At 39.4% G+C, this 13005-nt stretch overlaps 1 protein-coding gene across 5 annotated transcripts in view; it reads left to right on the forward strand.

Annotated features, from left to right (window-relative positions):
- LOC140199206 (cilia- and flagella-associated protein 44) overlaps window positions 1-13005 on the forward strand; it is a 227791-nt gene that overhangs the window by 76797 nt on the left and 137989 nt on the right. For all 5 annotated transcript variants that reach the window (XR_011886373.1, XR_011886374.1, XM_072260870.1 and 2 more), the window contains exon 13: window positions 3918-4127. Coding sequence is in view for 3 of the 5 variants with exons in the window: in XM_072260870.1 (XP_072116971.1) it covers window positions 3918-4127 (210 nt within the window). In the remaining 2 variants the exon portion in view is untranslated. The remainder of the gene's footprint in view (window positions 1-3917; window positions 4128-13005) is intronic.

Below are 13005 nucleotides of genomic sequence, written 5' to 3' on the forward strand. Positions count from 1 at the left end.
CTGCAGAACAAATTCTGTTATGCTAAGTATATTGCACAATGTGTCTTCCACATTCTCAGATATTTCATAGATTCATCTTTGAACAGAGTTGTTGCTGAGCAGAATCATTTTAATCATGTGGTCTGGTGACTTATGCAAAACTGTACTTAGAACCTCCCGTACTTATTTTACATAAATTTAAGGTAAATGTTGATAGATTGATTCAGGGCATGAAGGGAAAAGGCAGGAGATTGGAGCTGAGATGGAAAATGGATCAGCCATGATGAAATGACAAAGCAGACTCGATAGGCCAAATGAACTATTTCTGCTCCTAGTTTTACTGCTGGCAGAATCAGTTTTTCTCCAATTGTATGGGTTTTTCCAGATTTAACAACGACCGAAGAACTGTTGTATGAAAATAAGCCTGACCCGGAAATATTGAAATCAAAGTCTGGTAGAAATGAAATGTTGTGGAAAAATGGGAATCCTTTACATGTTTTTCAGCTACTGTATAGTTACAGTACCACGAAAGAAGAATGGGGAAATAGCAGTCAGAACTTCCTAGATGACCAAAAGAAAAAGAGTAAAATGGAAAAAAAATAGTAGCCAGCAGTGTCCAGATGAAGGGTCTTGGCCCAGAATATTGACTGTTCATTTCAATTCAATTGGAATTTGTTATTATCACAGTATGTGAGTACAAAGGAGAACAAAATGATTGTTACTCTGCATTCATACAGCATAGAAAAACATAATGAAAAAATGATGGACAGGGGATACCCCAGCAGGGGGATAAAAAGAGCAGGTTCGCTAGGCACGGACACACCATGAGATCACGAGGTAATGAGACCCTGGAAAGAATGGTGTGCCCCCACAAGTTGGTGGGAGTTTGGAGGTCCGGTTCGTGGGAACCGACCATAGACTCACAGGGTGCAAAGGTACGATCGGTGGGAACCAGACTAGAAACAGATAGAAAGGAGGAGTCAATATTTCTGATTGTTGGGCATTTTTTCAAAGAGAAGGACATTCTGCTCACCAACTTTCTTGTTTCTGGACTCTTGAATGGAGCTCTTGTTCGTTAAAACTGGCTTCAACATCTACCCAATCGTGGCCCTTGTTCGTTAAAGCTGGCCTCACCATCTACCCAATCGTGGCCCTTGTTCATTCAAGTTGGCCTCACCAGCTACCCAATCGTAGCCCTTGTTCATTCAAGTTGGCCTCACCAGCTACCCAATCGTAGCCCTTGTTCGTTAAAGCTGGCCTCACCATCTACCCAATTGTGGCCCTTGTTCATTCAAGTTGGCCTCACCAGCTACCCAATCGTAGCCCTTGTTCATTCAAGTTGGCCTCACCATCTACCCAATCGTGGCCCTTGTTTGTTAAAGCTGACCTCACCATCTACCCAATCATGGCCCTTGCACCTTATTGTGTACCTACACTGCACTTTCTCTATAACTGAAACATAACACTGCTTTTCCCTAGTACTTTCTCTGTGTAATTATGTTTTGAGATGATCTGTATGGATGGCATGCCGAGCTAAGTTTTTTCACTGTATCTTGGTAGATATGATAATAATGAATCAATACCAAGGATGTGTCAAATCCAGGTCTCAAATGTGATGATAGTAACTCAGGCTCTTAGAGAAACTCATACTCATCCCTTCCTTTCTGTACCCTAGAGTTTTCATCATGGTACACCAGAGGGGTCTCAATTGTAATTCTCAGTTGCTTTGCTCTCCAGCAAAACAGTTAGATCATCCTTGTCTCTTTAAATCCAGACATTGATTTCAATGGGTGAACAATAAAGCATTTTCTTTCAAAATAAACCTTTTTCTGCACAATGAAACAGGCAATTAACTCTCATCATGAATGACTTCATCAAACACTTTTGAAAGTTCCTTGGCTATCTGCTCATCAGCATTATCAGCTTCAGCATTTGCCTACACATTTACAGATTTCCAAGAGCCTTAAGCCACACGTGACTCACTATAAAACTTCACCTTTCACCCTTCCTAGTTTTCACACCTTTGCACACCTTTTTCCCTGGATCTGTCATAAGGTTCAGCATCTCAATGTTGATTTTAGTGATATGGTGATTATTAATCTATTCACAAAGTCTTTGCTTATCAGCATATATAATGATTGTAGACAGTACTGTGCAAAAGTCTCAGGCACCCTAGATTTTTATATAGTTCCAGATGGCATGACCTACACAGAGCCCTGATCTCAACATCGTCGAGACTGTCTGGGATTACTTCGTGGTACAGAAAGAAACAAGACAGCCAGAGTCTGCATAAGAACTGTGGCAAGTTCTTCAAGATGCTTGGAACAACCTACCTACCATCTGATTTTCTTGTAAAACTGCATGACAGTGTACCTAAAGGAACTGATGCAGTTTTAAAGGCAAAGGGTGGTTACACTAAATACTAATTTGATTTAGTTTTATTTCATTGTTTAATGCTCTTTATAGTATTTTTTGATATTTAGTAACTTTTCATTCATTATTTTTGAAAACATCTTTGTTTTACAGATTTTTTCATGTGTGCCTAAGACTTTTGTACAGTATTGTACATTTTCTGTAATGCTTCCATGAACCTTAGAATTAATTCTCGCGGAACATCAGTGGTTATATTTAGAGTCATAGAGCAAATACAGCACAGAAACAGGCCCTTCAGCCCAACTAATCTATGCTGATCCAGATCCGCACTTTGGTTAATCCCATTTGAACAGATTTGGCCCACTCTGTCTAAACCACTGCAGTCCATGTGTGTTATTGGTGTACTCACCTCAACCACTTCCTTTGGCAGCTCATTCCACATACAGACCACCCTTTGAGTAAAGACGCCGCTTCTCAGGTTCCTATTAAATCTTTCCACTCTCACCTTAAACTCTTACTCTCTAGTTCTTCATTCACCTGCTCTGGGGAAATAGCGTTCATTCACCCAAATGCCCTTTTACCGCAAAATCATCTTGTCAATCATTTATATGAACCTGATATGCAATCTGATGGTGAGGTAAATTAACAAAGTTACATGAGAAACTCTCAAACTTATTTTTTATATATTTCCCTGCATTTAACTTAGTTCAACATTCTATTTGCTAAATAAGTTACAGGTCAGTACATAGACCCTTTGTACTCCGGCATGAACTAAATGCTGACTCATCTGTCACTCCATTCCATCTCTACAGTCTGGCCTGGCCTGACCTAACATAAGTTTAAAATAACTTTTCATATGATTGGGGATTCCTAACCTAGGGATTAGGCATATTGTTATTTATTTTGGATGTTATCTATTATTGCTTTATAGTTTAAATTTTGATCAATTGTTATGGGGAAAAATAAATATTTTTTATTTTTAAAATTAATTGTAATAGCTTTTTTCTGTCTCTGAATATCAGAAGCATTTGAAAACTGTTAATGCTGTTGCTCCTCCTGCGGGTTTTAACAGGAGGGGTTTGTTGTGTGAGGTGTGGTCATTATTGTGGGCTTGCAACCTTCGTCACCAACAGGGGTTGACTCTTTCCGTGCTCCATATATAATCTAGAAAACTGCAGACAGTTTGAGTTTTACCTCATGTGATTGTACTATATTGGGTGTGTAAATATGAGCGAAGAACTAACTGCGTGTTTTATTTGGTAAAAAGATTCTTATACAATGTTAATTGGTAGTCATTCATAAAGGATGTTTGGCTAGAAATTCTACCTTGTTTACTTACAATGCTAAACACTGATATGAAGAAGCACTTATGAATGCTGCAATAATTTTCAGCCAAAGTTGTGATTTCAGATTCGGAATATATTATTTCCATGATACCTATTTATTAACTGAACAATTCTTTTCAGAAATTAAAATAATTTACTTTTCATTCGAATTTTAGGATAATTTAAAACATATTTTTCTTTAATTTGTGCAGAATTTAAAAGTACATTTTTTCTTTACAGTGCTACCCAGAAGGAAACATAATAGTTGTAGGGTTTGATGATGGTGTTATCCGTATCTTGGAAATATACAATCCTCAAGATTTAGCTCGTGTTGCTGGGCAAACACACGTTGGTGAGGCTGAACTTCGACTAAAACAAGCCATGAAGCCACATTCAGCACAAGTCACTGCTATTGCATATGACCACAATGGAGAAATGCTTGCCACTGGTGTAAGTATTTGCAGACAAATGTGGTTGTGGTACATTGGTAATTCTTCATCCATTTGCACTGAGCTTGGGCTCTTCCAACGTCTGCACCATCTCACATTGTTTACTTGCTTTGGCTTCTCCAATGACACATAGTAATAAAAGATGCCAGATCTTGATCACTATTATTCTGCAAATTAAATCCTGTACTAACTTGCCGTCTGTTTGGAAGAGGATTAGAGATTGCTCAGGTCTCGTTTTCCTTCTGAAATCAAGGAAGTTTTAAATACTCATAAGTGATTAAGTGCACAGCTCCTGATGCTGATAATTTCTGCAGACTGGACTGATACGATTGGCAGATAAAAGCTTAGGGATTGGAAATAGGATGAGATTAAATTGGCCGAAATAAAGCATAAGAAAACAAGTCATTGTGTATGTTCAATATTTATGTAACCTAGTAGATTTTTAAATGTTATGCGTACTTTTGTTGAAAATTTACTATTACTTAGTTATTGAGATTAAAATGATAAATTGTTTGATATCAGTGCAAGTGCTCACAGAATAGAACATGAAGAAAGGATAGCTCAGACGCTATGGATTGTGAGAACTTGATAGACAATGTGGCTTTTCCATTCATCCTTGCTTAGCTGCTGTTCAAAGTTAAAGTTGTCAAACGGTTAACTTTTGTGATTTTCAGACAAAAGTCGAGTTCACACCAAAACTTAAAAATGAGTCAAGCTATTAAAACATTTGATAAGTTATGAAAATATTAAAGCAAAAAATTAAACTAAATTTTGCTAGTTGTTACATGAGGAAATGTGGACAGCCCTGTGTCATATAACCAGAATTTCTCTGAAACCCAGTTCAATAATAAAGCATTAGTGGGAATAAACTGTTAAAAGCAAGATATGCAGCATCACTGCCTGATGGGATAAACACAACTGACATTTGACTTTGGATTGAAATAGTATTGTTGTTTTCTTTACTTAATATTGAATATTGAAAAGTCTAGATAGAGTGGATGTGGGGAAGATATTTCCTATAGAGGGGGTGTGTAGAACCAGAGGGCGCAGCTTCTGAATATCACAGAGATGAGGAGGAGTTTCTTTAGCCAGAGTGTGGTGAATCTGTGGAATTCATTGCCCAGATGAAAGCCAAGTCATTGGGTATATTTAAAGTGGAAGTTGATACGTTCTTGATTAGTTATGACATCAAAGGTTATGGGGAGCAGACAAAATAAAAATTGCTGGAAATACTTAGCAGGTTGTGCCACATCTGTAGAAAGGGAACAGACCCTTCATCAGAAATTGTTGGTCCTTTAGGTCTTATGTCTGTGTGAAGCCAAGTGATGTGGTCAAGGTAGATGAATATCGATACTCAAAGAGAAGGGCATGGAAAATAGCGAGTTCAGGGAGAGGGAAATTTGGATAATCTAAGCAGGTCAGTATCAAGGAGGAAGTTTTTGATATTGTGTGATGCATAACTGCTGATAAACTCCCTGGGCCAGATGAAATCTATTCCAGCTTTTAGAAGCAAGGGCAGAGAATTTTGCATTGTTGTTAGCCTTGGAAGTAGGTACCAAAAGACTAGAGAGCAGCTAGTATTATTCCACTATTATTCCAGGTGTACAGTAGTAAATTACATGTCAGTGTTATTGTTGAACAAATTATTGGAGAAAATCCTAAAGGGTAAGATTTATATACAGTGGGAAAAGCAGAGGGTGATCAGCCAGACTGGTAATCTGATCCAGAATGTTAATAAGCATGGGATCCAAGATGAGCTAGCTAATTGGTTTGGTGAAAGGATGTTTTCCTGATTCAAGATTCAAGATTGTGTATTGTCATTTCCAGTATACAGTTGTGAAGAAAAACAAAATAATTGTTACCCCAGATCTGATGCAGCACATAAGAATACAATAATAAAAACTTAATAAATTCATCAGAAAGCTTATATCCATAGATTGATTGGATGTTCATAAAGTGACGCTAGGCACAGGAGTGTCTGCACATCAGGTGACTGACAGGAAATGATAAACTAATGGTACTATGGGTGTGGAGGGGTGGGTCAGTGGCTGGAGGTGTTGATCAGCCTTACTGCCTAGGGAAAGTAACTTTTTGAACCTGGTGGCCCTGGTGTGCCTGCTATGTAGCCTCTTCCCTGTGGGAGTGGGACAAACAATCCATGAACAGGGTGGGTGGGATCCCTCGTGATATTTCTGGCCTTTTTCCAGCACCTTTCTGTATATATATTCTTGATAGCAGGTAGGCTTGTGCCAGTGATGGTGTTGAACTCTTTTGACCTCCTGTTGTAGAGCCTTCTTGTCCGTTGCAGTGCAGTTTCCGTACCTTACAGCGATGCAGCTTGTTAGAATGCTGTCTACTGCGTATCTGTCGAGGATTGTGAGTATAGATGTGCATTGTCTAGCTCTCCTCAGCCTCTTCAGAAAGTAGTGACATTGCTGAATTTTCCCGATTGTACAGAATATGTTGTGGGACCATGACAGGTTGTGCGAGATGTGCACTCTCAGAAGTTGAAACTGCTTGCAATTTCTAATGTTGTGCTGCTGATGTAAAGAGGTGTGCGAGTGGTGCGAGTTCTCCTGAGGTCGATAACAATCTCCTTTATCTTGTTGACATTGAGGAAGAGGTTATTTGCCTGGCACGAGGCCTCAAGCTCTTCTACCTCCTCTCATCATTGTTGGTGATGAGCCCCACCAATGTTCAGTCATCAGGTGTTTGGCCGTAGACTTTGAAGCCCTGAATAATCAAGAACCTATCAACCTCTACTTTAAATATACACAATGACTTGGCCTCCACAGCTGTCTGTTGCAATGAATTCCACAAATTCACACTGTCTGGCTAAAGAAATTCTTTCTCATTTCTGTTCTTAAAGGACACCCCTTTATTCTGAGACTGTGTTCTCTGGTCTTATCTACAAAAGGTGATGCCCCAATATGTGACTGGCCAGGCAGACCCATTATTTCTGCCTGTTGCTGCCCCACTGATCTTGTGTCTGCATAACTCAACTCTGTTTTATTGTCCCCTAGTTCAGTCCCTTCCTACCTACATTCGTGACACTTCACGTGCTCTTGATCTTTTCAATGACTTTAAGTTCCTTGGCCCGATTGTCTCATTTTCATGATGGACGACCAGTCCCTATACACTTCCATCCCCCAACAAGAGGGCCTTAAACCTCTCTGCTTCTTTCTGGACAACAGACCTAACTACCAGTTTCCTCCATCTAGCGGAACTGGTCCTCACCCTCAGCATTTTCTCCTTTGACTCCTCCCACTTATGTCAAACCAAAGTTGTGCCATGGGCACTCGCATGGGTACTAGCTATGCCTGCATTTTTGTCAGCTACGTGGATCAGTCCATGTCCCAAGCCTACACCAGCATCGCTCCCCAACTCTTCCTATGCTACATTGACCACTGCTTTGGTGCTGCTTCCTGCACACATTCTGAGCTCATTGATTTCATCAACTTTGTGTCCAACTTCCACCCTGCCCTCAGATTTACTTGGTCCATTTCTGACACCTCTCTACCCTTTCTCAATCTCTCTGTCTCCATCTCTGGAGTCAGTCTATCCACTGATATTTTTTATAAACTCAAACAACAGAAAATCTGCAGATGTTGGAAGTGCTGCATTTTTCTGTGTCTTTTATAAACCCACTTACTCTCACAGCTCTCTGGACTATACCTCTTTCCACCCCGTCACTTGTAAAAATGCCATTTCCTTCTCTCAGTTCCTCCATCTCTCCCACCTCTGCTCTCAGGTTGAGGTTTTCATTCCAGAGAAACTTATGTTTCAATGTGATTACCCCTTATTCTTCTGAATTCCAGTGAATACAGGCCCAGAGCCATCAAAAGCTCTTCGTGTGACAAGCCATTCAAACCTGGAATAATTTTTGTGAACCTCCTTTGAACCTTCTCCAGTTACAGCACGTCCTTTCTAAGATAAGATACTTGTCTGCATTAAATTCCATGTGCCATTTTTCAGCCAATTTTTCCAGCTATTGCAGATCCATCTGCAAGCCATGATAGTCTTCCACTATCCACTACACCCCTAATCTTGGTGTCATCCACAAATTTGTTGATCTAGTTAACCACATTATCATCCAGATCTTTGATACAAATGGCAAACAACGGACCCAGCACCAATCCCTGCAACACACCACTAGTCATAGGCCTCCAGCCAGGGAGATAACCATCTACTACCACTCTCTGACTTCTCCCACAAAGCCAATTTACTACCTTATCCTGAATGCTGAGCGACTGAACCTTCTTGACCAACTTCCCGTGCAGGACCTTATCAAATGCCTTGCTAAAGTCCATGTAGACACCTTACATTGCCTTGTCTTCATCTGCTTTCCTGGGAACTTCCTCGAAAAACTCCGTAAGATTGTTTAGATGTGACTTACCATGCACAAAGCCACGCTAACTATCCTTAATCAGTCCATTTCTATGCAAATACTTATATCTCTAGTCCCTTAGAATACCTTCCTTCCTTTTTAAAGAAAATTTTTTTACACTTCTGAATTATGTTAAGAAGGCACTATTTAATTGGTCAACTCTCTCTTTATTGTTGCTTGGCCAAATCAATTCTATTAAAATAAATATTTTGCCTAAATTTTCATACTTATTTCAGGCCATACCTGTTTTCATTCCGAAATCCTTTTTTGATTCTTTGGATTCTATTATATCTTCTTATACAGTGGTCCCCAACCACTGGGCCGCAGACCAGTACTGGGCCGCGAGGAAACGATATGAGTCAGCTGCACCTTTCCTCATTCCCTGTCACGCACTGTTGAACTTGAACATAGGGTTGCCAACTGTCCCGTATTAGCCGGGACATCCCTTATATTGGGCTAAATTGGTTTGTCTCATACGGGACGCCCTTGTCCCATATTTCCCCCCACTAAGGTAGAGCGTTCCTATAAATCCATTCATAAGCCGAAATGGCGTAAAGCGAAGAAGCAATTACCATTAATTTATATGGGAAAAATTTTTGAGCGTTCCCAGATCCAAAAAATAACCTACCAAATGATACCAAATAACACATAAAACCTAAAATAACACTAACATAGAGTAAAAGCAGGAATAATCTGATAAATACACAGCCTATATAAAGTAGAAATAATGTATGTACAGGGTAGTCGGGAAGATTAAGCCAAAACCGATTTGTGGCAAAAAAAATCGGCACGTACGCGCATGCGCACGTCATGCATGTGCACACAGGTGCCCGAGCAAGGCTTCATGATCATGGTAGTCTTTCTTGGGGTAAGCACAGGTGTCCCGTATTTGACTGCTCCTTTTGTCCCTTATTTGGGAGTGAGAAAGTTGGCAACCCTAACTGTAAAAGACATGTTGAGGTGAGTTTAACCCCACTTGAACACCCCCCCCCCCGGTCAGCTGGTCCTCAAGAATATTGTCAATATTAAACCAGTCTGTGGTGCAAAAAAGGTTGGGGACCCCTGTTCTTATATATGATAAAATAAAATTTCTCAATTAAATAAGTTCATTTTCAAAAAGCTAAAAAGAATGGAGGTTTAGCCTTATCCAATTTTAGGTTTTATTACTGGACAGTCAATATACGGAATCTTATGTTTTGGTTATATTATATTAATCGAGAGGACTGTCCTGTCTGGGTTTCTTTAGAAGCTAACTCTGTTAATAAATTTTCTATCATTTCTCTTCTCGGATCCTCAATTCCTTTATCTTTAAGTAATTTAACTGATAATTTTGTAGTTAAACACACCTTGAGGAGTTGGATACAATTTATAAAACATTTTGGTTTATTGAGTTTTTCACTTTCCAGTCCCATTTTTTCTAACTTTTTTTAAACCTTCTGTGTCTGATGTAGTTTTTAAAGAGTGGAATAGATTGGGTATTAAATGTTTTCATGATTAGTTTGCTGGAGATAATCTTTCTTCATTTGAACAACCGTCAGTTAAGTATAGCCTACCAAGGACACACTTTTTTTCGACATTTACAAATCAGAAACATTTGCGTTCTCAAGTACATATATTTCCTAAAAGTTAAGATAAAATGACATCTGAAATATTTCTGTGAGAGCCCCTGCTATTTCCACACTAACTTCCCTCAAGGTCCTAGGGAATATCTTGTCCAGACCCGGAGACTTATCCACTTTTATATTCCTTAAAAGCCCCAGTACTTCCTCTTCTTTAATTGTCATACTTTCCATAACTACCCTTCTTGTTTCCTTTACCTTACACCAGGGGTCCCCAACCTTTTTTGCACTGTTGACCGGTTTATTATTGACAATATTCTTGTGGACCGGCTGACCCCGGGGGGGGTGGGTGTCGGTGGGGGGTGGGGGGTAGTGTTACCAAAGGACAGGAGTAGCAGTCAAATACGTTGTGTTTACCCAGAGAAAGACTACAATGACCATGAAGCCTTGTGTAGGCACCAGTGCGCAAGCGTCTACCTGCCGATTTTTTTTCTGCGAACCGTTTTAGGCGATTCTGTTCGGGGGGGGGTGTTAATCACGACTGGAATATAGGTGATAAGTGGCTAATACACTCAATGTCATTTCTAAAGGGGTTTAATCTAATGAATTTAATATTAAACACACAGCGCATATTTTGCTCGCATGAATATAGTGATAAATCAATTATCAGGGGAGGACAGGATCGCTTGAAGTAAGTGTCGAACGAACTTCCAGTAGAAGTAGCAGAGGCAGGTTCGATATTACCACTTAAAGAAAAATTGGATAGGTATATGGACAGGAAAGGAATGGAGGGTTATGGGCTGAGTGCAGGTCTGTGGGACAAGGTGAGAGTAGCGTTCGGCACAGACTAGAAGGGCAGAGATGGCCTGTTTCCGTGCTGTAATTTTTATATGGTTATATAAGTAAGTCAATAGCATCATAATATTTTAAGTAACGTTTGGATATTAAACACACAGCACATATTTTCCCCGTATGAACATATAAAATCATTGCAACACACCAATATCGCTGAATCAGTGGGAGCCCTGGGCTTGTTTCCCTGCAACAACAGGGTCCTATCGAGGGGTGATGGGAGACAGTGATACTCGAACGGGGTTCCTTATGTCCAGTCTATTCCGCAATTTAGTTTTCATTGCATTTGTTGCAGAAAACTCCGCTTCGCAGAAAAACATTGGAAATGGAAGCAACGTTTTCAGTGCTTTCGTGGCTATCTCAGGATATTTAGTCTTGACTTTGATCCAGAATACCGGCAGAGATGTTATGTCAAACATACTTTTCAGCCCACCGTCATTTGCAAGCTCAAGGAGTTGATTTCCTTCCCACGCTGACATGGATGATGCGCGGGTAATGACCTTGCATGCGTAATGGCTCAACAGTGGCCGTGACAGGGAATAAGGAAAAGTGCAGCTGACTCATATCACCAAATCATATCGTTTCGCCGTGGCTCAGTACCAGTCCGTGGCCCAGTGGTTGGGGACCGCTGCATTACAGAATTTAATATCCTTCTCCTTAGTGAATACCGAAGAAAAGAAATTGTTCAAAATCTCCCCCATCTCTTTTGGCTCCGCACATAGCTGTCCACTCTTATTCTCCACTGGACCAATTTTATCCCTCACTATCCCTTTGCCACTAACATAACTGTAGAAACCCTATGGATTTATTTTCACCTTACTTGCCAAAGCAGCCTCATATTTTCTTTAAGCTTTTCTAATTTCTTTCTTAAGATTCTTTTTGCTTATTTTATATTCCTCGAGTACCTCATTAACTCCAAGCTGCCTATATTTATTGAAGAGTCCTCTCTTTTTCCGAACCAATTTTCCACTATCCCTTGAAAACCATTAAAAGATCTACAGATTTCAATTTCTGAGGACACTTGGAATAAAATATTTAAATTGGTTAATACCTCATCGTTATGTGCCTGTCATTCCCTTCTACAAATTAAAGTGGTTCATAGAGCCCACATGTCTAAAGATAAGCTGTCTCATTTTTATTGGGATATATCTCCCTATTGTGATAGTTGTAATAATGGAGAAGCTTCACTAATCCATATGTTTTGGACTTGTCCAAGTCCTGAAAAATATTGGAAGGAAGTATTTCAAACTTTTTCGGTGCTTTTTAAAGTAAATTTTAAACCTAATCCTTTGCCTTATTTGGTATTGTTGGAGGAAATGATGTTATTTTGGAGACACATGGTCTGCATATTTTGGCCTTTATTTCTCTTACAGCCAGGAGGACATTTTTGCTGAAGTGGAAGGATGCCACTCCGCCTGCTCATACTCATTGGTTACATGATGTTATGTCATGTTTAAATTTAGAGAAGATTCACTGTTCAATTTCTGAACCAAGACAAGATTTTTTTTAACATTGTGGAGACCTTTTTTGAATTATTTTCAAAATCTTTGATTTGCTATTAAGCACAGATGTTGGCTAACAATATGTTTTACTATATGTTAAGGATTTTTTTCCTTTTCTTTAACCAAACAGCTGTTTTTTTCTTGTAGTGGGTTTAGATTTTTTGTATAATAAAATTATTTCTTTTCAATATTATGTTGTACTCTGTATTTTTTATGTAAGAAATTAATAAAAATATTTAAAAAAAGAATACCTTCCAACAATTTTCCCACAACTGATGTCAGGTTCTCTGGCCTATAATTTCCTGGTTTATATGTAGACCCTTTCTTAAACAGCAGAACAACGTTGACTATCCTCCAACCCTCTGGTCTCTCTCCTGTCGCAAAGGATGATCTAAATATCTACTTGGCCCTGGCAATTTTTGCACTTGCCTCCTGTTGGCTCTGAGGGAATACTTTTGTCCACCCTGATATGCTTCAGGATAGCCAATACCATCTCCTCTGTAATCTGTACAGGGTTCATGAAGTTGATTCTGTTTTGTCTCACTTCTATAGACTCTGTGTCCATCTCCTGAGTAAACA

This window comes from Mobula birostris, chromosome 6 (assembly GCF_030028105.1).
Source record: "Mobula birostris isolate sMobBir1 chromosome 6, sMobBir1.hap1, whole genome shotgun sequence".
In the NCBI taxonomy this organism is placed as follows: domain Eukaryota; kingdom Metazoa; phylum Chordata; class Chondrichthyes; order Myliobatiformes; family Myliobatidae; genus Mobula; species Mobula birostris.